Source organism: Capricornis sumatraensis, chromosome 23 (assembly GCF_032405125.1).
Source record: "Capricornis sumatraensis isolate serow.1 chromosome 23, serow.2, whole genome shotgun sequence".
Classification (NCBI taxonomy): Eukaryota; Metazoa; Chordata; class Mammalia; order Artiodactyla; family Bovidae; genus Capricornis; species Capricornis sumatraensis.
Genome location: NC_091091.1, coordinates 42100572 through 42123330, shown reverse-complemented (window position 1 = coordinate 42123330; position 22759 = coordinate 42100572). Strand labels below are relative to the sequence as shown.

The following is a 22759-nucleotide window of genomic DNA, read 5'->3' as shown; positions in this document are numbered from 1 at the left end:
GTGTGGGGGAGATATTCCCCAGGGCCCCTGATATTTGGGCAATCCATACCATCTCCAGGAAAGCTGTACCCCATTTACCCCTACATCTCTGGCCCAGCCCACCCACCACCGTAGGCATTTAAGCCTCGAGGTTTAGAAGGGGTGATCACATTTGAAGAGGTGGGAGAAAGCCAACATCCAGGAAATTACAAATATCATGTCATGTCATAGTATGTTGTTGCTGTTCAGTCACGCAGTCATGTCTGGCTCTTTGCAACTGTAGCCAAGTCAACCCCATAGACTGTATCACTCCAGGCTTTCCTGTCCTTCACCATCTCCCAGAGTCTGCTCTAACTCATTGAGTTGGTGATGCCACCCAGCCATCTCATCCTGTCATGGCATATATTAATACTTTGAGCACAGGCTGGGAAATATAACATGTAAACCCAAGAGAGTGGGCACAGAGAAGTAAAGAGCAGTATTAAGGCTCCCCTTCCCTGGCAAGCTGGCTCTGAGATTTAGCATCTTCTTTTCCACTTCACAAGCACTAAGGGCTTTTCCTGTTGTTATAAACCATTCGGACAAGTGATATTAACGTAGGTTCTTTGCTAGTGGCAAAGAACCCGTCTTTATGTTCCCTCCAATGCAGGAGACATAAGACACAGGTTTGATCCTTGAGTCAGGAAGATCCTCTGGAGGAGAGCATGGCAACCCACTCCAGTATTCTTGCCTGGAGACTTCAATGGACAGAGGAGCCTGGCGGGCTACAGTCCATAGATTTGCAAAGAGTCGGACACAACTGAAGTAACTAAGGGTGCACACACGTGCTGCCCAAGATGCTGGCATTTCAGGGCATTTCAGGGCTTTCTGCAACAGACTTCAAAGCAACTATGAAAGTGAAGAGAAAGTCGCTCAGCCGTGTTCGACTCTGTGACCCCATGGACTATACAGTCCATGGAATTCTCCAGGCCAGAATATTGGAGTGGGTAGCCTTTCTCTTCTCCAGGGGATCTTCCCAACCCAGGGATCGAACCCAGGTCTTCTGCATTGCAGGCAGATTCTTTACCAGCTGAGCCACAAGGGAAGCCCCAAAGGAACTATGTTATATTCAAACCCACAAAAAGACAGGAACATTTCATATCATTTCTTCACATATATTATCTTTCTTAGATGCAGAATCCTTCTGCAACAAGCAAAGGATGGGGTGTTAACCCCATTTCATGGATGTCATAACCGAGTCGGCAATGCTTTGCGTCCAGGAACCGGGAACAGTTCTGCATTGCGTGCAGTGGTCCCCTGTTTTTTCAGGTGGTATTTGTTACCTTTGCTGTATTTGTGACCCTGACCTCAGACAGTCCTCAGAGTTCAGGGGCAGGGCCAAGCGATACGGAGAGACTCACACAGAGAGGGCAGGCAGCAGAGAAGCTGCCCTCTGCAGCCTCTGCCCACTGCAGCCTCTGCCCACTGCAGCCTCTGCCCGCTGTCTTATCGGGACCAGGTGGCCAGTGACCTCGGGGCTATGACTCAATCCCGCAACAGCCCCAATTCCGTGCAGTCTGGCGGGTGCTAAGAGCTATGCCCTGCAGCGGGGTCAGCAATCATGGTGTACGGTCCACAGGGTGGGCTCAGACCCGTTCCCCCTCATCTGTTACTGCAACAGTTGGGTGTAAGGGGCATGGAGAACAAGCACCTCTCCACTCCTGACGTCCAGCTTCTCCATCCTCAAGGCAGCACGCTGAGCACCACCTCTCCCCAGAGTCGGCCTTGCCCTTCTCACCTGGCAGTCCTTCCCACTGAACCCCACCTCAGGGTATCCCCCAGAACTATCGGCAGCGAGTCTCTGGGGAAATCACAGATAGAAGCTTCCAGCCACGCATGACCATGCTCCTCCTGCTCCTTGCCTCTCCAGGCGCCTGGGGTCTTCTTCCAGGCCTGGCCCTGGGACCCGAACACACTCAACTACAGGCGCCAAAACACCCGGGAGTCATCCCAGGAGCAGGCTCGCCTTCCACGACACGCCTGTTAGGGCCCCAGACACAGGTTGAGCCACCGAAGGTCAGTTCATCGGCCAAGCGAGCACCAGCCCAGAGCACCACCCATCTCCTCACCGCCCAGCCGGGTCTGAACCCCAGCAGCTGGTAGCCCATGAGGCATCCCAAGGCTAGAGGGGCAGCTCCAGGAGGAACTCAGATGCTGTAGATCAAAAACCTTGAGTCTAAACACTACAAACTCTGACGCTTTAAAATTTTTAGGTTTTTGCCCAGTTTTTTCTTTTTCTGGCGGGGGGTGGAGTGGGGAGGAGATCCCATTTTCCAAGCCATCCTGATAATGACCTCCTGTCAATTATAGGAAACATTTTTCCTCTTTTCTTTCCTTCTATTTATTTATTTTTTTTGCTCTGGACCTTTATTTTATCTTTTAGCCATTTTTAAAAAATTGAAGTATAGTTTATTATATTAATAATTTACAAAGTTGTATTAGTTTTGGGTATAGAGCAAAGTGACTCAGTTACATACACATCTATATACACTCTTTTTCAGATTCTTTTCCCTTACAGGTTATTACAAGATAATTAATATAGTTCCCTGTGCTATGTTCAGTAGGTCCTTGCTGGTTACTTATTTTATATATAGTAGTGTGTACCTGTTAATCCCAAACTCCTCATTTATCTCTCCCTGCCCTCTTTCTTAAAGTCAGTTTGAAGTTTTGGCTTTCCTAGCACCAGCAAAGATGCCTAGCTGAGGCCACAGGCAAAGCCCTGCTGAGAAAGAGACACACTCGGGCTGGAGTCCCAGTCTGACCCCTGCACCACCCACACACACCCACAATCTGTCTCTCACACACTCTCTGGGCACCCCTGCCTCTTCCTTCTCCCCAGAAGCAGAGTTCCTTGGAGACCGATACTATGAGTGTTGACCTCACTCCCCCAGCAGCCCTGCGGGCAGGGAAGTTGTCTCCAGGATCAGTCTTTCTCTCCTAGGGCATTAAAGGAAATGAACACAGTCACAGGATCCTCTCTGAATAAAGTCGGGCTGGGAAATTCCACGCAAGGCTACATGTGTGCAGATGTTTCCAAAGTAAAGCCAGCCTCTCCTGCCTCCTTCCTGGAGGGAAAATACTTCCAGACCGCTCCCTTTAAAGGGACTCCCCTTTAAAGGCGAGTCCCTTTAAAGCAGAACAATGAATAATTAGCGCATCCCACCAGGGCCCTGACAAAAGAGCAGCTCTCAGATGCTGCAGCCCTCTTTGATCCAGATTGCTTCTGAAGTCCCCAAGATCCAGATCCAAACCCCATTAAAGATGGTGGCTGCATGCAAGTTGGGGGTGGGGAGTTGCAGAAAGGATGGCTCCTCCTGGGCGGGCAGCCGCTCACGGGCTGGCAAATATCAGTGTGATTTTCTCTCCTGGCCTCGATTAAGAGTGGCTGGGTGTTTAATAAGGTCAAATTCAACGTAGATGAACTTCAGGCACCTCCCACTTGGATAAACAGGGTAAATGCCCGCTTCCTTTAGAAACTGACCTCTGGAACATCCCTGAGATGATGTAAGGAATAAGAAAAGAAAAAGACACGTGAGGGCAAAGCCACAAGCTGAGACTGGCCTGGACCAAGGGCCCCGTCACTCTTTTTTATCCCCAAATAAACTCTCCACTACATGTTCTCAGCAGGTAGAGAATCTGCACTCTTAAGAGATTTCACTGGGAACACACCTCTGATTTCAGTTCACCAAATGATATATCTAAATATATTGCTTTAGGGATTTCCTTGGTGGTCCAGTGGTTAAGAGTCTGTCTTCCAACGCAGGGGATGTAGGTTTGATCCCTGGTCCAGGAACTAAGATCCCAAATGCCCTGGAGCAGCAAAGCCCAAGAAACGCAACTGGAGAGAAGTCTGCGAGCCACAACAAAGAGCCCATATGCCGCAACTAAGACCTGAAGCAGCCAAAACAAATAAATGAATATATATCTTTTAGCAAATCAGAAGGTAAAGGGAAAAGACTAAAAGGATTACCTGACTGAGTCTGAATCATGACTAGCAGGAGAGGCCTGAGTGATATTTTATGAATGATATGCGCTCATGAGACAAACTTTCTGTTAGGAAAAAGTCCCTGTGATATCTAAGATCCTGATGCTTCCAGCCCTAAAATTCTCAGGCTCTGGAACTCTAGCAGCACCTTGAAGGAAATGAAGCTGGGATGCTGACCGCAAACTGGGTCCAGCAGTTGGCCTGACCAGTCAGTCCCAGAAGGACACAGAGCTGCCAGGATCCGCCTCAGAGCAGGGCTGGAGCAAACCCTGGGCAAAAGGGCCACCCCCACCCCTGTTTCCACCCCACCCTCTCCGGCCCAGAGCCAGGAGCTGCTGCTGCTTCCATTTAAGGAGAAAGCAGGAAACATTGAAAGCAGCAAAGGGAACATTCCTTCTAAATAAGGAAGGTTGTCAAGTACAAAAAACCTGCGGGAAGTCCACCTCTCCAACAGGTAATTTATCGCACAGCCGTGGGACGCACTGTGCACAAGGCCCACCTTCCCGACCCCAGGAGGTGCTTTCCTTTGCCAGGGCAAAGAGAGAGAACAAAGGCAATTTGCTGCTCACAGCCCAAGCCCAGTTTCCCTGCAAGCCTCTGCTCTGCCTTATCCACCTAGCAAGCAGCAGCTTCCAAACGGACAAGGAGATGAAAGCAAGGAAAAGAAACCAGCTGAGAGATGGACAGGGACACCCTTAGGTGCACAGAGGTTTGGGAGACAACAGACATCTAAGAGAAACAAACCATCCAGGAGGGGAGAGGAAAAGGCTGTGGTACGTGTCCAATGGTGACCTGAGTAACCTGCAGGCTGCAGTGCACGCTGGGATATTCTGCAGGAGCACTAAGGCAGGGATGTGGGCTTTCCAGGTGGCTCAGTGGTAAAGAATCCACCTGCCAACGCTGAAGACAGAAGAGACCCGGGTTCGATCCCTGGTCCGGAAGATCCCCTGGAGGAGGGTTTGGCAACCCACTCCAGTATTCTTGCCTGGAGAATCCCATGGGCAAAGGAGACTGGAAGGCTAGAGTCCAGAGTATCACAGAGTTGGACGTGAATGAGCGACTGTGCACGGCGCACACATGCGCTTCCTTTAACCTGGTGCTATGGCAGGATCCTGAGATGTCACACAGTGGCGACAGGAAGGTTGAGGGTTGAACCGGCTGTCTTCCTGGGTCAAGTCCCACAGAACCTTAATGCCTAGGGTCCAGCTGAGTCTCTCCCTGCCCCTGTAAGTCCCTCATTAGCACAGCTCAGTGTGGAGCAGATATGCCTAGAATTCTTTTAGCTAGTGAGACATTCATTCATTTAGTCATGCATTCATTTATTCAACAAATTGTTTACTGAAAAAAAGGATGTGGGTACAGAAGCATAAACAAGTAGAATTATAATAACAGAAAAGACCCTGATGCTGGGAAAGACGGAGGGCAAGAGGAGAAATGGGGCGATAGAGGATGAGATGGTTGGATGGCATCACTGACGCAATGGACATGAGCTTGAGCAAACTCAGAGAGATAGTGAAGGACAGAGAAGTTTGGCGTGCTGCAGTTCATGGAGTCGCAAAGAGTCAACATGACTTAGCAACTGAACAACAGCGATGGCAAAAGGCTTCCCGGGTGGCTCAGAAGTAAAGAACCCACCTGCCAATGCAGGAGACTTGGGTTTTATCCCTGGGTTGGGAAGATCCCCTGGAGTAGGAAATGGCAAGCCCCTCCAGTATTCTTGCCTGAGAAATCCCATGGACAGAGGAGTCTGGTGGGCTACAGTTCATGGAGTCAAAAAAGTCAGACACGACTTAGCAACTAAAACAACAAACAGCAACAATAATGGAAAAGAATATGAAAAAGAATATATGTATATCTGAGTCACTTTGCTATACAGCAGAAATTAAATCCATGGTTCGATCCCTGGGTAGGGAGATCCACTGGAGAAGGAAATGGCAACCCACTCCAGTATTAGTGCCTGGAGAATCCCATGGACCGAGGAGCCTGGTAGGCTACAGTCCATGGGGTCGCAAAGAGTCGGACACAACTGAGTGACTTCACTTTAAACACATTATACTTCAATAAAATTCAAATAAATAAATTAAAAGCTGCAAAAAAGAAAAAACCCAAGGAACATGCCCTCACATGGCTCACATCCTGATAACAACAGTTAAAGACACAAATCAAGAAACTCTACCTTTCACTAAGTTTTACAAAGGCCTCAAACAAAAGAGTGACACGCTGAGCTGTGATGACCGTCTGCTACAACAGCCGCTTGCCATATGTGGCTATTTTAATTTAAATCACATTAAATAAAATTAAAGATACAGCTTCTCGGATCCACTAGAACCCAAGTCTCTAGAACCCAAGTCTCCTGCATTGGCAGGTGGGTTCTTTATTTCTGAGCCACCCGGGAGTCAAGTGTGGCTAGTGGCTACCATATGGGACAATGAGAATATAGGATCTTTCCACTGTCACAGGTCCTACTGGACAGCACCAGAGAGTGAGGGCACGGAAATCTACCGAGAATGGAAGCTGAAGAAGGAGCCGGCCATGCCAGCATAGGGCAGAATGCTTCCTAGACAGCTTGCTGCATGTGCAAAGGCCCTGGGGCAGGTGGGCATTGAATGTTCAGAGAACTGACAGGTGACCAGTGTGCTAGTGGGCTCCGACACGGGGTTGGATTTTAGACTAAAAGCAACAGGAAGCAGACACAGGGAAGAACCATCATCTGAACTGTTTTAGAAAGCAGGGAGGTAAGGGAAAAGGACAAGGCTTGACCACCAGGTTTCTGCTCAGAGCAGCTGCAAGGCGATGCACCACGTGCTGAGATGGGGAACTGGGGTGAGGGCTGGGCCACTTTATATATACTTTATTTGTTTTTGATACAAGGAAGGTCATCCATTTTATTTTGGACAAGTTAGGCCTGAGAGCTCCATGAGAAACCCTAGAGGAGATACAAAGTAAGCAGCTCGATAAGCATGGTGCTGGGACAACACGGGAGGATACAAATGGGGGCGTTCTGAGTACATGATGGTATTACACCCATGAGTGTGGAGGAGACGTCTTACAGAAACAAAGAAGGTGGCCCAGGCCCAAGGCTCGAGGACTCTAGTGTTGATAAATGGCCATGAGGTCATGAGGGGTGAGCACGCAGGTCCAAGCCCTGTACAAGCAGGGGCCAGCAAAATAAAACTCTTGTCTCTTTTTGTAACTAAAGTGTAACTGGGACATTGATTTACTAACTGTCTGCAGCTACTTTCACACTCTCAGGGCAGAGCTGGGTTGTTGCAACGGAGATCTTACACCCTGCAAAGCCAGTATGGCCCTTCACAGAAAACGCCTGTCAACCCCTTGATTTAAGCATGGAGTGCCCTCAGTCTCCCGGAGAAGGCAATGGCACCCCACTCCAATACTCTTGCCTGGAAAATCCCATGGATGGAGGAGCCTGGTACGCTACAGTCCATGGGGTTGCGAAGAGTCAGACACAACTGAGCAACTTCACTTTCACTTTTCACTTTCATGCATTGGAGAAGGAAATGGCAACCCACTCCAGTGTTCTTGCCTGGAGAATCCCAGGGACGGGGGAGCCTGGTGGGCTGCCGTCTATGGGGTCGCACAGACTCGGACACGACTGAAGTGACAGCAGCAGCAGCAGCGGCCCTCAGTCTCCGTATCTATAAAATGGGGGCGGAAGTGCCTGGGTCGCAGTAATGGACATGTGTCTGCAATGGGAAACACCTGAGTCTATACTGAACAAGGCTAAGAGAGGAGCTCTTCATTCTCACAGCATCCAGCGCTGTTTCCACATGTGGAAAAAGCACACAGCACCCACCCGCTCTCTAGAAACAACTGCTAAAGTGAATTTGTAAATATAAACAGAGCCAGTGTCATCTAAGCCACCATTTCCAATGCAGAATGGATATAAACTGAGCGGTTCTAAGTCTGTTCTTTGTGGCCAACCAATCTCCCTCAGACTCCCATCCAACCTGAAACAAAAGCATGAGTCCATGAACAACTGGTTTTCATGGAAAAAAAGTTATTTACAAAGCCTATGTCCTCATCATTAATCTTAGGGGGAGAGGATGGAATTGTTCACCATCCTCTGCTTACCCCAGAACGCTGCCCCAGCTCAGGCTATCCATCTAGTAAGAACAGCCAATCATATTGGCTATTCAGACTACACTAGTTTCTAGGCAACAAGAACTATAGCCACAGAAACAGGCTGTTGATGGCAGGAAGAAACATGAAGACAGGGACAGAGGGTTGATGGGGAGAGTGCCCTGAAGCCAGTGACCTAGACGGAACACTTGCCCACAGTCACTTAATCCATCTCCCAATCCTAGCTGCTCACCCGCCATCAGCAGGTGCCCTGTCCCAGGGCCCCAGCAGAAGCAGGTGGCATGACTCCCTGGATCACTGGCAGCTCCCTGGACGGCTTTAGAATGTTCCTCCCTTCAGCCCCTCTTACAGAAAGCCAGCAGATAAGCAGAGAGAAGGTAGGAAGGGCCAAGATCCTTCTGGACACAAGGCCCATGATGGAGATATTCAGAAATGATAACCAAGGAAAAGGATCTCCTATGGATGGACTCACTGCTTGTGTCTCTCCAAAATTTGTTATGTTGAAACTTTACCCCTCAATGTGATGGTATTAGCAGGTGGGGCCTTTGGGAGGTGATTAGGTCATGAGGGGGCTTCCCTCATAGCTCAGTTGGTAAAGAATCCACCTGCAACGCAGGAGACCCTGGCTTGAGGGGTCGGGAAGATCCCCTGGAGAAGGGATAGGCTACCCACTCCAGTATTCTTGGCCTCCCCTTGTGGCTCAGTTGGTAAATAAGCCATCTGCAACGTAGGAGACCCCGGCTCGATTCCTGGGTCAGGAAGATCCCCTAGAGAAGGGAAAGGCTACCCACTCCAGTATTCTGGCTGGGTCGCAGAGTCGGACAGGACCGAGCAACCTTCACTTTCACTACTTTCTGGGTCATGAGGGTGGAGCCTTATAAGGGCATCAGTGTCCTTGTAAGAAAAGAACGTGAGTGCTTGCTCTGCTCTCTTTCACTGCCTTGATGTCTGAGGACAAGAAGAGGACAAGCAGACAGCCGTTGACATTGACATTGACAATGACATTGGATTATGTTGCCTCCAGAACTATGAGAAATACCTATCTGTTGTTTAATCCGTGTCCTCTGTGGTATTTTATGTTATAGCAACCTGAACTAAGACAGCTCCTTTGGGACTCAGGCAATGCCCATTCTACAAACGACTTTACAGCTTATTCAGTTTCAGGGGGGGAAACATCTCATCCTTTCATCCAACCATAATATTCAAAGTGAAGTATCTGCTTCTAAGAACTGAGAGGCCCACAGTTAAGATGCTGTCACTGAAGCTAAATGACTTAGCCAAGGGTCGCCTTAAGAAATAAGACTTTGAAAGAAATCCAATGAGACCTAAAGAAAGCTCCTGCCAGGAGCCCCAGGGGCCCTTTCTGGGCTTTTGAGCAACGGACATGCTGGCAACTTTCAGACACAGAAGCATTCCAGCCTTTCCTGCTGGCTGGTGCCTCTGTCTTCTCAGGGTCTTCACAGACACGGAACCTCACCCCCGAGAAGCCCTAAGTGGCAGGCCGGGCAAGCTCAGAGCCACTAGACCCTCTCGACAGTCCCCAGACTGAGAGGGAGAGGAGCCACATGAGGATGGGAGAGACCAAAACTCCACTTTCCCATCTGTGACCAGAGCCGCCCAGAGAGCTCCAACCCCATCCCAGAAGCACTCACCTGGTGCTCAGCTGGTGCCCAGGGCCTCTCGGGTCCTGGGCACTCTCTCGGCTATAATTCCGATCCCAGCCCAAACTCATCAACCTTTCCCCAGATGCGCTCCCAAATTCCACTTCCTTGTCTTGGCAAACGCCACATCCTCTCCTTGGACATCTAAGCATAAATCCTCTGGTTGTATTCCCCGCTGTCTTTATAACCTTCCCTCCCCTGCTCATCAATCACTGCGGCCTGTTGCTTCATCCTTCATCACTTCCCGCCATCCCTCCCAGCCCTTCTATTTCGCTGCTCCCGGGTCCACACAGGCAGCAGTTTCCCTATTTGTGATTTTGATTGTGTGGTTTGTTTTTTTTTTTTTCAGGTCATGAGCGGTTCCACAGCTGAAGCAGGCTGAACTCGCCCATACAACCACCAGTTTTACCCTCAGATGCTGACGGCCTTTGGCTGTCCCTGCAGAGCCCGGGTGTGGGGATCTGCAGGAAGCAGAGGGAGCCCCCGGGATGGGGGTCTCTGGCTGCACAAAAGACAGAGCATTTAACGCTGCTTTTCTTAGCAGAAGCCCAGCCTCGATGGGGCTGCAGCGGAAGGAGGGCACAGCGGCGGGGTCTAATCGATGGACTCAGATCACACTGACGCAAGTACTTCCCGTCCCTTTCCTGTGTGTGTCTCATCCGTCCGTGCTGAGAAGTAAGTGTCTTCTGCAGCAGAATTCTCTTCTCCCTGACTCCTCCACCACCGCCCACCCCCCCACCCCACTGTCTTCTATCTGGAAACAAAGGCTACTATTGCTACCAGAACTTCTTTTCCAGATAAGAAAGCGGCAGTTAGAGAAGTGTCCAGCAGTTTCTTAGGAACCCAGATGGAGGGACTCACCCGGATGGAGAAGCTCAGGGCTTCTCAAACTTTCCTGCCTAAAAGTCATCTGGGCGTCTTTACAAACCACTGGTTAAATGGAGATTCTGACTTAGACTCAAAGGTGGGCCCTTTGATTCTGCCTTTCTAAGGAGCAAAGCGGAGGGTGATGCTGCCCTCCCGGGAGGGGTGGACCATCCCAAGAGTCACAGGGATTTCAACACATGAACCTCCATCTCCGCCTCCCCTCTCAATCCCATGTGCCATCCTGCACCTCCAGTCTGCTGCTGCACCCCAGAGGGGAGACACAGGACTCCCCATCTTCCTCCTTCCTTATTCCACTGCTCTCCGGGGACAGAATGAAGCTATCAGGTCGGGCTACAAAAGTTGCCCAAAGGCACCCCAAACCTGAATACGGAAGCACAGAAATCCTGCAACTAATAGAGAAAATATTCTGCAGGGAATTTCAAAACATCCCCGTCTTCAGTTTCACTCTTACACCCAGGGCCTCCTTGATTTGCTCTTTCACAGGGAACCATCATAGAAAAAGAGACACATGTTCAGTCTAGTTACCAGCTGTCATGGACTGTACCCCACTGAGGCAGGTTGTGCTCCCTGAGTTCCTCTCCACCCCTGCAGTTCTGACAGCATTATCCTGCAGTGGAAGCTTCTTTCCTGCCACAGACCACACATGGCTACCCTGTCTTATTATTCTTCACAAGCATGTGACTTTAGGTGCATGGAAAGGTACTCTCTTAATACACTTTTTAAAATCTCTAGACTGGAAATAAGCAAATCAATAGTAGAAAAACTTCCAGTTATTCAGACAGCAGAGACGCGATTTTAGAGAACAGTTGCCAGGTATGAAACCAGCCCCAATCATTTCCACTCTCTCCATTTTTAAAAAACAAAAGGGTTAGGGGATGGAGGGTGGGATTCTGTGAAGGAGTAAATATACTCTCTTAAAGATTTAAAGACATTTCAGAAATAGTTTCAAGGAGAGAAGACTCTGGCTAGCACACATGGACCGCTCATCCAGGCAATATTTGAGAAGGAGCTTCCATTACAACGTGGCCGTTTGGCCTGGAGTTTCATTTAAACACCCTGGTAGGTGGGCTTCCCAGGTGGCGCTAGCGGTAAAGAACCCGCCTGCCAATGCAGTGAGACATAAGAGACGTGTGTGGGTTTGATCCCTGGGTCAAACATGGCAACCCACCCCAGCATGCTTGCCTGGAGAACCCCATGGACAGAGGAACCTGGTGGGCTCTAGTCCACAGAGTCGAAAAAGAGTCAGACATGACTGAAGCAACTTAGCACACACTTCCCTGGTAGCTCAGAATCCACCTGCCAATAGAGCAGATGTGAGTTCGATCCTTGGGTTGGGAAGATCCCCTGGAGAAGGAAATGGCAACCCATTCCAGTATTCTTGCCTGGGAAATCCCATGGACAGAGGAGCCTGGAGGGCTACAGTCCATGGTGTCACAAAAGAGTCAGACACGACTTAGTGACTAAAACAACAATAACATCCCCCTAGGGTGGACTTAGGACACCTTAACCCAGCGTCCATCTAACAGAATCTCTCCCAACTCAGCCCTCAGCCAACAGAACCCTGGTCATTTATTAACTCAACTGGGAAAGAGGGCGGGGACACTGGGGACACGTGAACTGAATCCCTGATGGCTGAGGAGCGGATTTTCCCAAACACATGGTCACATTATCTTTTTCGTGTCTCCCGAAAGCTTTTAGACAGATCGGAGCCCTGACAGCTAGCTAGGTCAGTAGCCAAATAGCACCTACCACTCTTTAACTGATTTTCAATTTAGAGACTTCTCAAAAATAGGTTGGAACTGTTCTTTTCGGCTTAGGCTCAAGTCCCAGGTGGTAGTACATATTTCCATGCATCGAACAATACTACACACGAATGAAAACCAGGGCAGGCAAAGCGCAGGGCTCCTGGCACTGAAAAGCCTCCAACACAACGCGCCTCCATTGTAAGATGATGCTGTCTCGAGCTACAAGGAGGAAGACAAATGATCGGTGCACACCTGCTCTTTAGAACGGTTCACCGCTAAAGAGCTGGAGCCTGGAAAACCACGAGGCTCAGCCTAGCATTACATCACCGCACTGAGCCAGGTCCTCATTGAAACCCCAGGCACAGGGACGAGTGAGGAAGCCCCACATGGCACCCCACGTCCCTACTACAACACACAGACCAATCCCTGAAGTCCTTTCATCTACACATCAGTGGCTCCCACTTTACTGCCTCCCCACCCCCAAACCCCCACAGAACACTCTTCGCTGAAACACATTCTTCTCTTTGGGAAAGGAGAGCAGGTAAGGAGGGGATGACCTGCAGCCAGATCTGTTCAATAAGCCCCATCCTCCAGACAGGCCCAGGTAGGTAATGGAGATGACTATTTAAAAACGGAAGTCCTAATAAACACCCATCCAGTATAAAGGCCCCATTGGCTCTAGCTTTACAGAAACTGGATGCACAGTCAAATGCTGCTTCCACCAATGGACCAATGACAAGACTGTTTGGCTGGCTTTACTAATAACAGCGAGCAGCCTTGTCCTCCGATGTTCTCCAGTCAGTGTGTGGACGCTTGGGTTAATCCGACAGAACGTCTAGCAACGAAGCTCCACGCCATGCGTCTAGCTAGCTATGTGAGTGGCTGCCCCTAAACTGGTCTGTCTCCATGGGCACGGCACTGCCACCCTCAAGGATTCTTCCCATGAGGCCCTTGTTAATGCCCGGCTGTTCCCTTTGCAGGAAATACCACTGTGCCGGGGGCGGGGGGGGGGGCGGGGTGAGGTGTTAAGATGCAGGGAGAAGCCCCCCAAGCACGCACTGGGCTGCTGAACAACCATCAAATTCCAGGAGGGTCATTTCTGCCCCCAGGAATCTCCAGGGGCTGCAAGATGCTCATTCCAGAGGGGGGCGCGAAACGCTAGAAGGGGAGCCACCAGGTAAAAACCACGCTAGGCTGCCCGAGAACATCAGGGCCAGCCCCAGCTCCAGGTTGCACGGGGCATCAGGGGAGAGGATACTAACAAAGCCCCAGCACCCTCTCCTCCTGGGAGGATTCGGGGGGCCCTCCGGGGCGACGGGCGGAGCACTTACATTGCCTCGGAAGCCTCCTGGTTCAGGTCGCTGGCTGGGACTGGCTGCAGAGACTGCGACCCTCCCATCCTCGCTGCGCCCTGGAGTGCAGGCTAGCCGCGAGCAGGGCCAGCGTCCTGGCACGGTACTTCCAGCGGGAGCCCGGGGTGGGCCGGCCGGCGGCCGGGGCTGCTGCACTGCAGATGGGAGCAGCTGCTGGCATCCGGGGCGGCGGCGGCGGCGGCGGCGGCGGGGAGCTGCGGCTTTGGGGCCCGAGCCGGAGGCCGGGGAGCGAGCGCCACGGAGGTGTGCGCGCGAGGGTGACCGGCGCGCGCCCCCAGTGTGTGCGCGAGGGTGGCCGGCGCGCGCGGCTCTGCCCGGGGCGCGCGAGTGTGAGCGTGAGCGCCGGCGGGGTCCGAAGGGATCTGCTCCTAAAGCCCCCGGCAGCTCGGCTCCCGCGTAGGACACGGTGATGTCATCATCCGCTAGCAGCCCCCGACGCCTGCATCTTCACAAAGCTCCAGTGCTGGCTCGGGAAACCGGGCCAGGGGGAGGGCGGGCGAAGACCCTCCCTCTCTAGCCCCGAGTCGCCTCCCCCAGGCTTCCGCAGCCTCGCCCCGATCGCCGGCATTGTGTGGCTTGGAAATGCAAATACACTTCGGACCCGGGAGTCGGGGGCCCCAGGCGGGAGGGCCGCGGTGGTCCCGGCCAGGCGGACCATGGTAGGGGGCGGGGGAGGGTATCCTCTTCCCGGCCGGCTCACCCCTCCCGGAGGGAGGCAATGGACTCTCCCAGGGCTGGGCGGGCAGGTAAACAGGCTGCAGCGGAAAATGTGCTAGACGCTTGCAGTGTCCCGGTGGCTTCTGCCTCCTTCAGGCTGAGGCCTGTACCAGGGAGATGCGATGGCTCCCGGGTCCCCCCCTGCTACCCCCCAGCCACCTCACCTGAGCCCAGGCCCAGCCTCCAAGGACACAGTTTGGGGTAGGGCGGATTGGGGCAAGCCTGCAGCACCTCCCATCTTTAGCCACCACAGAAGGCTCCACGGAGACGCCCCTTGCAAAGGCTCATTCCCAGCCATCAGAGGTCAGGCCAGCTGAGAGGGCCCATCCGTGTCAGGCCTTTAAGACCACAAGAGTGTCCAGGGGAAAAGCAGCTCTCCATGACACACGATCTAACCATCTGTCTCCGTGATTCTGAGCCCAAACCGGGGCTTCAGGAATGTCTGTGACACCGTATTGTGCCCCCAGCCCCTACCCCCATTCCTCTGCTGCGGTAACCTGTTCCCCAGTAGCCAGGCCCCCTCACCAGGCTCTGGCTGCTACCAAACCCTCCAGATTTCCTTGGGCTCCTGGGCCTCCTCCTTGCAGGCTACTCAAGAAGGATTTCATCTCCTTTTGGTTCAGGATGTTTGGGGGCCCACCTGGAAACTGACCGTCCATCCCCATTCTGAGCTCCAATCAGACTCACAATGGAATTAAAGTGGAACCTCTGAGGAAATGGAAACCCACTCCAGGATTCTTGCCTGGGAAATCCCAGAGACAGAGGAGCCTGGTGGGCTACAGTCCAAGGGGTCGCAAAGAGTCAGATAAGACTGAGCTACTGAGCACATCTGATGTGTAAGTTGAAAACTCATCTTCATTTTCCCAGCATTTCTTTAGAGTCAGCCTAAAATGCATGTAAATTATGGCCGAAACAAAAATAAAATGGAAACAAAACTGCTCAAAACATTCTGAAATATCCTACACACACTGAGTGTTTCCTAAAACTGGCTGAGGATGTTTGGACAGCTACTTTTGAAGTTGTGACTCAAATGTCAGGATGGTTCCAGAGCTTCATGGTGGGCTGACTTTCCTCTGCTGATATTTAAAATTAGTGTCAAACAGAGACCCAGAAAGCCAAAATTGTTTCCTGGGCTGCAACAACATGAAATGTCCAGGCTACACTAAGAAGGTTGACTTTCTCAAATTTATATGAAAATAGCTAATGATCCTGTCAGTCTCACAGAGAAGGTGACTGTCGGGGGTGGCTAGGTCAGGCTTGCTCCTGAAAGCACGTCCCATGACCTGTCACTCACAGTCAGTGCCAGGAGTCACCTGGTGGCAGGGATTCTGAGCTTTGCTCATCCAGTCATTCTCGACACCCCGCGGGTCTGTTTTTTCATCAGAAAACAGACCTCTTGGGCCTCATATGCAGCTAGAAGTCCAAAGAACCTTACCATGTGGAGCTGAAAACTTCATAAGTGTTAACTTAGGGAAAGCTATGACAAACCTAGACAGCATATTAAAAAGCAGAGACATCACTTTGCCGACAAAGGTCGTTATGTCAAAGCTATGGTTTTTCCAGTAGTCATGTACGGTTGTGAGAGTTGGGCCATAAAGAAGGCTGAGCGCTGAAGAATTGATGCTTATGAATTGTGGTGCTGGAGGAGACTCTTAAGAATCCCTCAGACAGCAAGGAGATTAAGCCAGTCAATTCGAAAGGAAATCAACCCCAAGTGTTCACTGAAAGGAATGATGCTGAAGCTGAAGCTCCAATATTTTGGCCACCTGATGTGAAAAGACCCTGAGGCTGGGAAAGACTGAAGGCAGGAGGAGAAGCGGGCGATGGCGGATGAGATGCTTGGATAGTATCACTGACTGAATGGATATGAATTTGAGCAAACTCAGGGAGACAGTGGAGGTCAGAGGAGCCTGGTGTTCTGCAGCCCACGGGGTCCCAAAGGGTCAGACACAACTTAGCGACTGAAGAACAACAAGCCTAGACTTCACCTTGTGAGGAAAGTGACCACTTCCCTGGGCGTTGATGGTATGTATGGCCTGCAGCCAAACCCAATCCTAGGAAAATACACAGGGAAAAAAAATGAGAAACAACAATTAGAACTCATCCGCTCATTTTTTCTCATGATACACAAAAGCACAAAACCTTCCAAGTGTCCTGATCCGTAACAGGTAGGGGTCTGCTGCAATAACTAGAGAGGGCTTTGAAATGAGACAGGAGGTCAAATCCTGACTTCTCCCTCATTTGCTGTGTGGCCTTGAGCCAACTGCTTGATGGTACTGAACCACCGCTTCCTCAGCTGGCAAGAGAGAGAAAGCATCTGTTTTGCAGAGTATTGGGAAAACTGAATTATATATATGAAATCCAGGGACCAGGACTAACTGATGCTTGAGCGGTGTTAATTTTCTTTCCTTCTTTATTAGAAACATTTTCCCCTAAGCACAGCACCACATAGAAAATGGGGTGCATTACAGCGAAGGGCTTTTATTTAGAATCTCAACAATCATAAAGTTACGACCCAGTGACACTTCATTTATGTGTCACTGACACCATCGCAGTGATGTTAACAACATGGCCAAGAACCAGGGGAAAAACAAATACAATCTGGATGCCGTTGAGGTCAGTGCAACTGAAATCCGTGCGTTACTAGTTTGTATAATAAACTTCTGGAAGAACTTTTCAGACTCTCATTTAAGACATTTGATGGTTTACTTTACACACAGTTTACAACAAGCCTGAGGACTTCCTTGGCGGTCCAGCGGTTAACACGCCACACTTCCACTGCAGGGGCATGGGTCTGACCCCGGGTCAGGGAACGAGGATCCCTGCATGCCACACAGTGCAGCCCAAAAATAATGATAAAACAAGCTTGGCTATCTAGTAATTCAGCCTACAGGAAAAAAAAAAAAAAAAGGAAAACATAAAAACCATGGAGAGCGCGAGTGATTAGAGAGGAAAAGAGCTGTGCTATGGACTCAATGTATCTACCCCCAAAATGTCATATACTGAAGCCCAGATATCCAATTTGATGGTATCTGGAGGGGGCCTTTGGGATGTAATTAGGGTTAGATTAAGTCACAAGGGTCTAGCATCTCCGACTCAATGGACATGAATCTGAGCAAATTCTGGGAAACAGTGAAGGACAGGGAAGCCTGGCGTGCTACAGTCTGCGGGGTCGCAAAGAGTCAGACACGACTTAGAGACAGAAAGACAGAACTACAGCGACAAAAGGAGAAACAGACACATAATCTCTCTCTCTGCTGTTTCAAGGACACAGCAAGAAGGCAACCATCTGCACACCAGAAGCAGGGCTCTCTTTAACCCGACCATGCTCGCACCCTGATCCCGCCTCACAACTGTGAGAAATCAGTGTTTTTGTTGAAGTCATCAGGCCCAAGTTCTTTGTGTTATAGCGGCCCAAGCGGACCAACCAAGACAGGGTGTTTAAGATACAGTGCTAAGGGACCAAGAATAACTAACAAGAAGGGAAAAGATTAAAAAAAGAAAGAAAGAAACAACTCTCCAAGTTAGAACAAGGAAATTCGAAACAATTTCAGGGCCATGTAACCCAGCTCAAATGCATCATAGATCCTGGGTTCTTGTTCCACAGGAACCACTGGCTACATCCCACTCTGGCCTGTTTACTGCTCCAAATCCTCTCTTCCTCACCCACCCCCACCCCAAGTGATGGCCAAGGAAGCTAAATAATGGGTTTGCACAATAAGAAAGCACAGATTCCACCCCAAATTATTAAAATGCAAGCAGCTAGCCTTGCAATCACACATTCCCTAGTGTATTCAAACCTGCACTGAGCACTCACTTGGGCTAGGCCCTTGGCTGGAGCTGAGGCTGCAGACAACCTGTCAGTGCGCTCTGCTTTGTCCCGCCCTTCCTTCCCAGGCGCTGCTCTCAGGCGGCCTGCTCCTCCCTTCCTTACCGCCTCTTCACGCCCAGCCCACACTCCAGACTCTACCCGGGCCACCCAGGGAGGGGCAGAGGCCGCCACAACAGGGCACCTCCTCTCTCCACCAAATCAGGGATGCCCAGACTTTCTAACCACGGCCCTTGTTGGTAAGTCGTGTCTGACTCCTGCGACTCCATGGGCTGTAGCCCACCAGGCTCCTCTGTCTATGGGATTTCCTGGGCAAGAATACTGGAGTGGGGTTGCCATTTCCTTCTCCAGGGGATCTTCCCAAATCAGGGATGGAACCTGCGTCTCCTGCATTGGTAGGTGGATCCTTTATCACTGAGCCACCAGGGAGGCCCCTCCCTCTGTCAGCTTCTGGACCAGAGCACGCATATTCGAGGATGCTAGAGGTAGGCTAAGCCCGCTTAGATGGGCTCCACTGCCAACCCTCCTACTGACGGCCCCAAGACATCCTAGAAACCTAGATAAATCAAAGAATGCACCCATCATTTCTAGAACAATTAGAGATTCCACACATACTAGTGCACTTAGCATTTGCCTGGCCTCTAGAAGATGAATCTGATCTCAAGTGACTTCCTGACACAAGTTCAGCAAACCTGCCCAATCCCGTAGCTGAGAGATAAGGTATATGATATAGACTGAAATCCCACTCCGGTCCAAGGGACTGAACCACACATAGTCAGAAAGGGCAAGTAATCTGAAGCACCTCTGACACCCCAAGGAAAACACACTTAAGCGGCTTTATCTTTGTATCCAGCCTCAGGGCAGTCTCCAGTTGCCATAGCAGCAATGCTCTCCAAACAGGACCAATGGACCCCTGTGCTGCTAATTAGCCTGTGCACACTTGCTAACAGAAAGTAGGTCAGATCACAGGAAAATCCATCTGGAGAGCACTGGGAATGTAAATACAGATGGAAAATGGGCCCGGGCAAGGTCCTGTTTCTTCAAGTCTCTCGCCTTCACCATCATGGGGGGAGGAGGGGGCGGCAGCTAGTGGGGGGACAGCAGAGAGGCTGCACAAAACCACGTGGAGCTTCTCTTCAGGAAGCCGACCTTTCCACAGGCTCCAGCATCGCCACCCGCTTGCAACTTGTTCCTTCATCTGAGACCCAGAAAGTCCAGCTGCACACCCCACAGCTCCACCCAGCTCGTCACTGCCTTGCCTAAAACTGCAAGAGCTGCGGGCTTTCCTGGTGGTCCAGTGGCTAGGACTCCATGCTCCCAGTGCAGGGGACCCAGGTTCGTTCCCCAGTCAGGGAATTAGATCCCACATGCCGCAACAAAAATCGAAGATCCCAACTGAGACCCGGCATAGCCAAATAAATAAAATTTAAAAGACAAAATACTTTTATTTTTTTCCCAGCTGTAAGAGCTGGGAGCCGTTTGATTTCAGACCCAAGTTCAGGCCCATGTTCAGCAACCGAGGTAAACAGGAGCCTGAGACAAACGAAGCTGACCAGCAAACAGGAGACCAGCCTGCAGGTCAAGAGTGGCACGTTGCTAGCACTTTATCCATCCAGGTTTTATGTGTTGGGGTCCATTTCCCTGGGCTTTTGAAGACACAGCTTTTATGTCGCAGAGCCATGCTCCAAAAGTTGTCTGCTGCCTTCAGGAGAAAGTCCCAATTCGATATCCTGGCCTTGACCCTAATATTGGGTCCATCCTGCACCGGAACAGGGCTCAGGTCCCCCCATTCCTCCTATGCATCAGGGCCCAGCTCCTGGTCAGCTTCTACAAGGGGTAAGTCTCCTCCAGCCCACAGATGTCCCCGCCATGCGCTACCTCCAGCAAATTTTAGCTTTGGTGCTTTCTCGCCTCATCAGAATCTCACTGTATCCTGTGCCTGTGTCTGGTGTCCCTGCTCTCCTGCCTGCCCTGGCACAAGTCTTCATTCTTACGATGAACAGAGAAAAGGGAGGAGCTTGTCAGGCTTCCCAGGTGGTTCAGTGGTAAAGAATTCATCTGCCAACGCAAGAGATGCAAGAGACTCAGGTTCGATCCCTGGATCGGGAAAATTCCCCGAGAGTAGGAAATGGTAACCCACTCCAGTATTCTTGCCTGGAAAATCCCACGAATCGAGGAGCCTGGCAGGCTACAGTCCATGGGGTTGCAAAGAGCTGGACACGACTGAGCAACTGAGCTCACTGTCAGGTTCCCTCATTTTCAAGTCTGACCATCTTTTACACTCCAACATTACATCTCATGTGGTCACCCTGGGGAGTCTGAGTGCTTAACTTGGGTTGAAGAGCCAGCTCAGGTAGAACCCCATCTTTTCCAGCGTTCTCTTGCTCATTCTTTGAAAAGGGCTGATCTATATTTTTTTTTCACCTCCTTTACCATATTTACACCTGAGATCTTTCAAAGATCCTTTCAAGCAAGGACCACTCCAACAGCTCCTCTTCCTGGGGGAAAAATTCATTTCTGTTATGATGCAGCCATGAAATTAAAAGATGCTCGCTCCTAGGAAGGAAAACTATGACAGACCTTGACAGCATATTAAAAAACGCAGACATCACTTTGCTGACAAAAGTCTGCATAGTCAAAGCTATGGTTTTTCCAGTAGTCCTGTACATATGTGAGAGTTGGATCATAAAGATGGCTGAGCACCAAAGAACTGATGCTTTTCAAACTGTGGTGCTGGAGTAGACTCTTGAGAATCCCTTGGACAGCAAGGAGATTCAACCAGTCAAACTGAAAGGAAATCAATCCCTAAGATTCATTGGAAGGACTGAAGCTGAAGCCCCAATACTTTGGCCATCTGATGCAAAGAGTTGACTCATTGGAAAAGACTCTGATGCTGCAAAAGATTGAAGGCAGGAGGAGAAGGGGGCAATAGAGGATGAGATGGTTGGATGGCATCACTGACTCAATGGACATGAGTTTGAGCAAATCCAGGAAGGAAACCCAGAATGTGCTAGAAAAGGAATCAGTAAAGACATCTCTCATCAGTAAAGAGACTCATCTTTTTTTTTTTTTTGGCTGCACTGGGTCTTAGTTGTAGCATGCAGGATTCTCATAGCTGAATTCAGGCTCTTTAGCTGCAGCATATAGGGATCTAGTTCCCTGAGCAGGGATCGAACCCCGGACCCTTGCATTGGGAGGGTGGAATCTTAACCACTGGACCACCAGGGAAGTCCCAAGACTCACTTTTATTTTAAAATTAAGAATTCAGGATACATTTTACATCTTTGATTCCTACAAGAAGGAAGGAAAGCAGGCCAACATTAAAACCCAGTGCTATGCACAAGTTAGGGCAGCACAGTATTAAGAAGTCTCATCGCATATGAAAAAGAAATCAGTAACACAAACACCACATCCCAAAAGATTAAATAAAAGCCTTAAAGTCCTTCTTTCTTTACCAAATAAATTCAGCTCTTTTGAGATGGAAATGGTAGAAGACACTCTTGAGATAACATTTTAGAAAATATATCCTACCATTTCAAGAAATGACTCAAGCTTGCAACTCAAGACAGCAAAAGAATCTTGAAAGAAAAGTTAGATAAAAGCCAGAGAGAGTGAGCTTATCCTGAAAGGACTTACCTGAGCCCTGGCTGGAGTCAGCTGCAGGCCTGGAGCAGCCAAAGCAAAAAGGAAATCAACACTGAATATTCATTGGAAGGACTGATGCTGAAGCTGAAGCCCCAATACTTTGGCCACCTGATGTGACCAACTGACTCATTGGAAAGGACCCTGGTGCTGGGAAAGATTGAAGGCAGGAGGAGAAGGGGACGACAGAGAATGAGATGGTTGGGTGGCATCACCAACTCAATGGACATGACTTTGAGCAAACTCTGGGAGATAGTGAAGGACCAGGGAGCCTGGTGTGCTGGTCCATGGGGTCGCAAAGAGTCAGATGCGACTGACCAAGTGAACAACAAAAAGCAAAAAGAGAAACAATCCTTTTCAGTTACACAATTCATAAAACCCAGCAGATTTTTTTTTAAGGCCATTTCACGGATAAACAGCTTTTTGCATGATTGCCATTCTCAATATGTTCACTCCTATGGGTTCTCCATCAGAAGATGGTGCATACAGGAGACAGTGCCATCAACAATATCCTTCCACCAACACGACCTTCAGTTTCATGTGGCTACTTCAGCAAGCACACCAGCAGCTACCCAGCTCCTCCAGCAATTAATAAAATCAGAAGTTCTGGGAAGGATAGGGACTTCCCCAGTGGTCCAGTGGTTAAGAATTTGCCCTCTAGTGCAGGCGGGTGAGGGTTTGCTCCCTGGTTAGGGAGCTAGGATCCCACATGCCTCATGGCCAAAAAAACAAAATATGAAACGGAAACAATATTGTAACAAATTCAATAAAACTTTACAAATGGTCCACATCAAAAAACG

The 22759-nt window shown here is 50.1% G+C and overlaps 1 protein-coding gene across 4 annotated transcripts in view; it reads right to left on the bottom strand.

Moving 5' to 3' along the window:
- The window catches only part of LOC138070571 (transforming acidic coiled-coil-containing protein 2-like), a 154370-nt gene that overhangs the window by 64644 nt on the left and 66967 nt on the right, over positions 1 to 22759 (bottom strand). For 3 of the 4 annotated variants that reach the window (XM_068961865.1, XM_068961863.1, XM_068961864.1), the window contains exon 1: positions 13730 to 13797. The exons of the other annotated variant lie outside the window; for it this stretch is intronic. In XM_068961865.1, coding sequence (XP_068817966.1) covers positions 13730 to 13797 — 68 coding nt within the window. Of the gene's footprint in view, positions 1 to 13729; positions 13798 to 22759 lie in introns of those variants that run through there. 4 annotated transcript variants of the gene reach the window in all.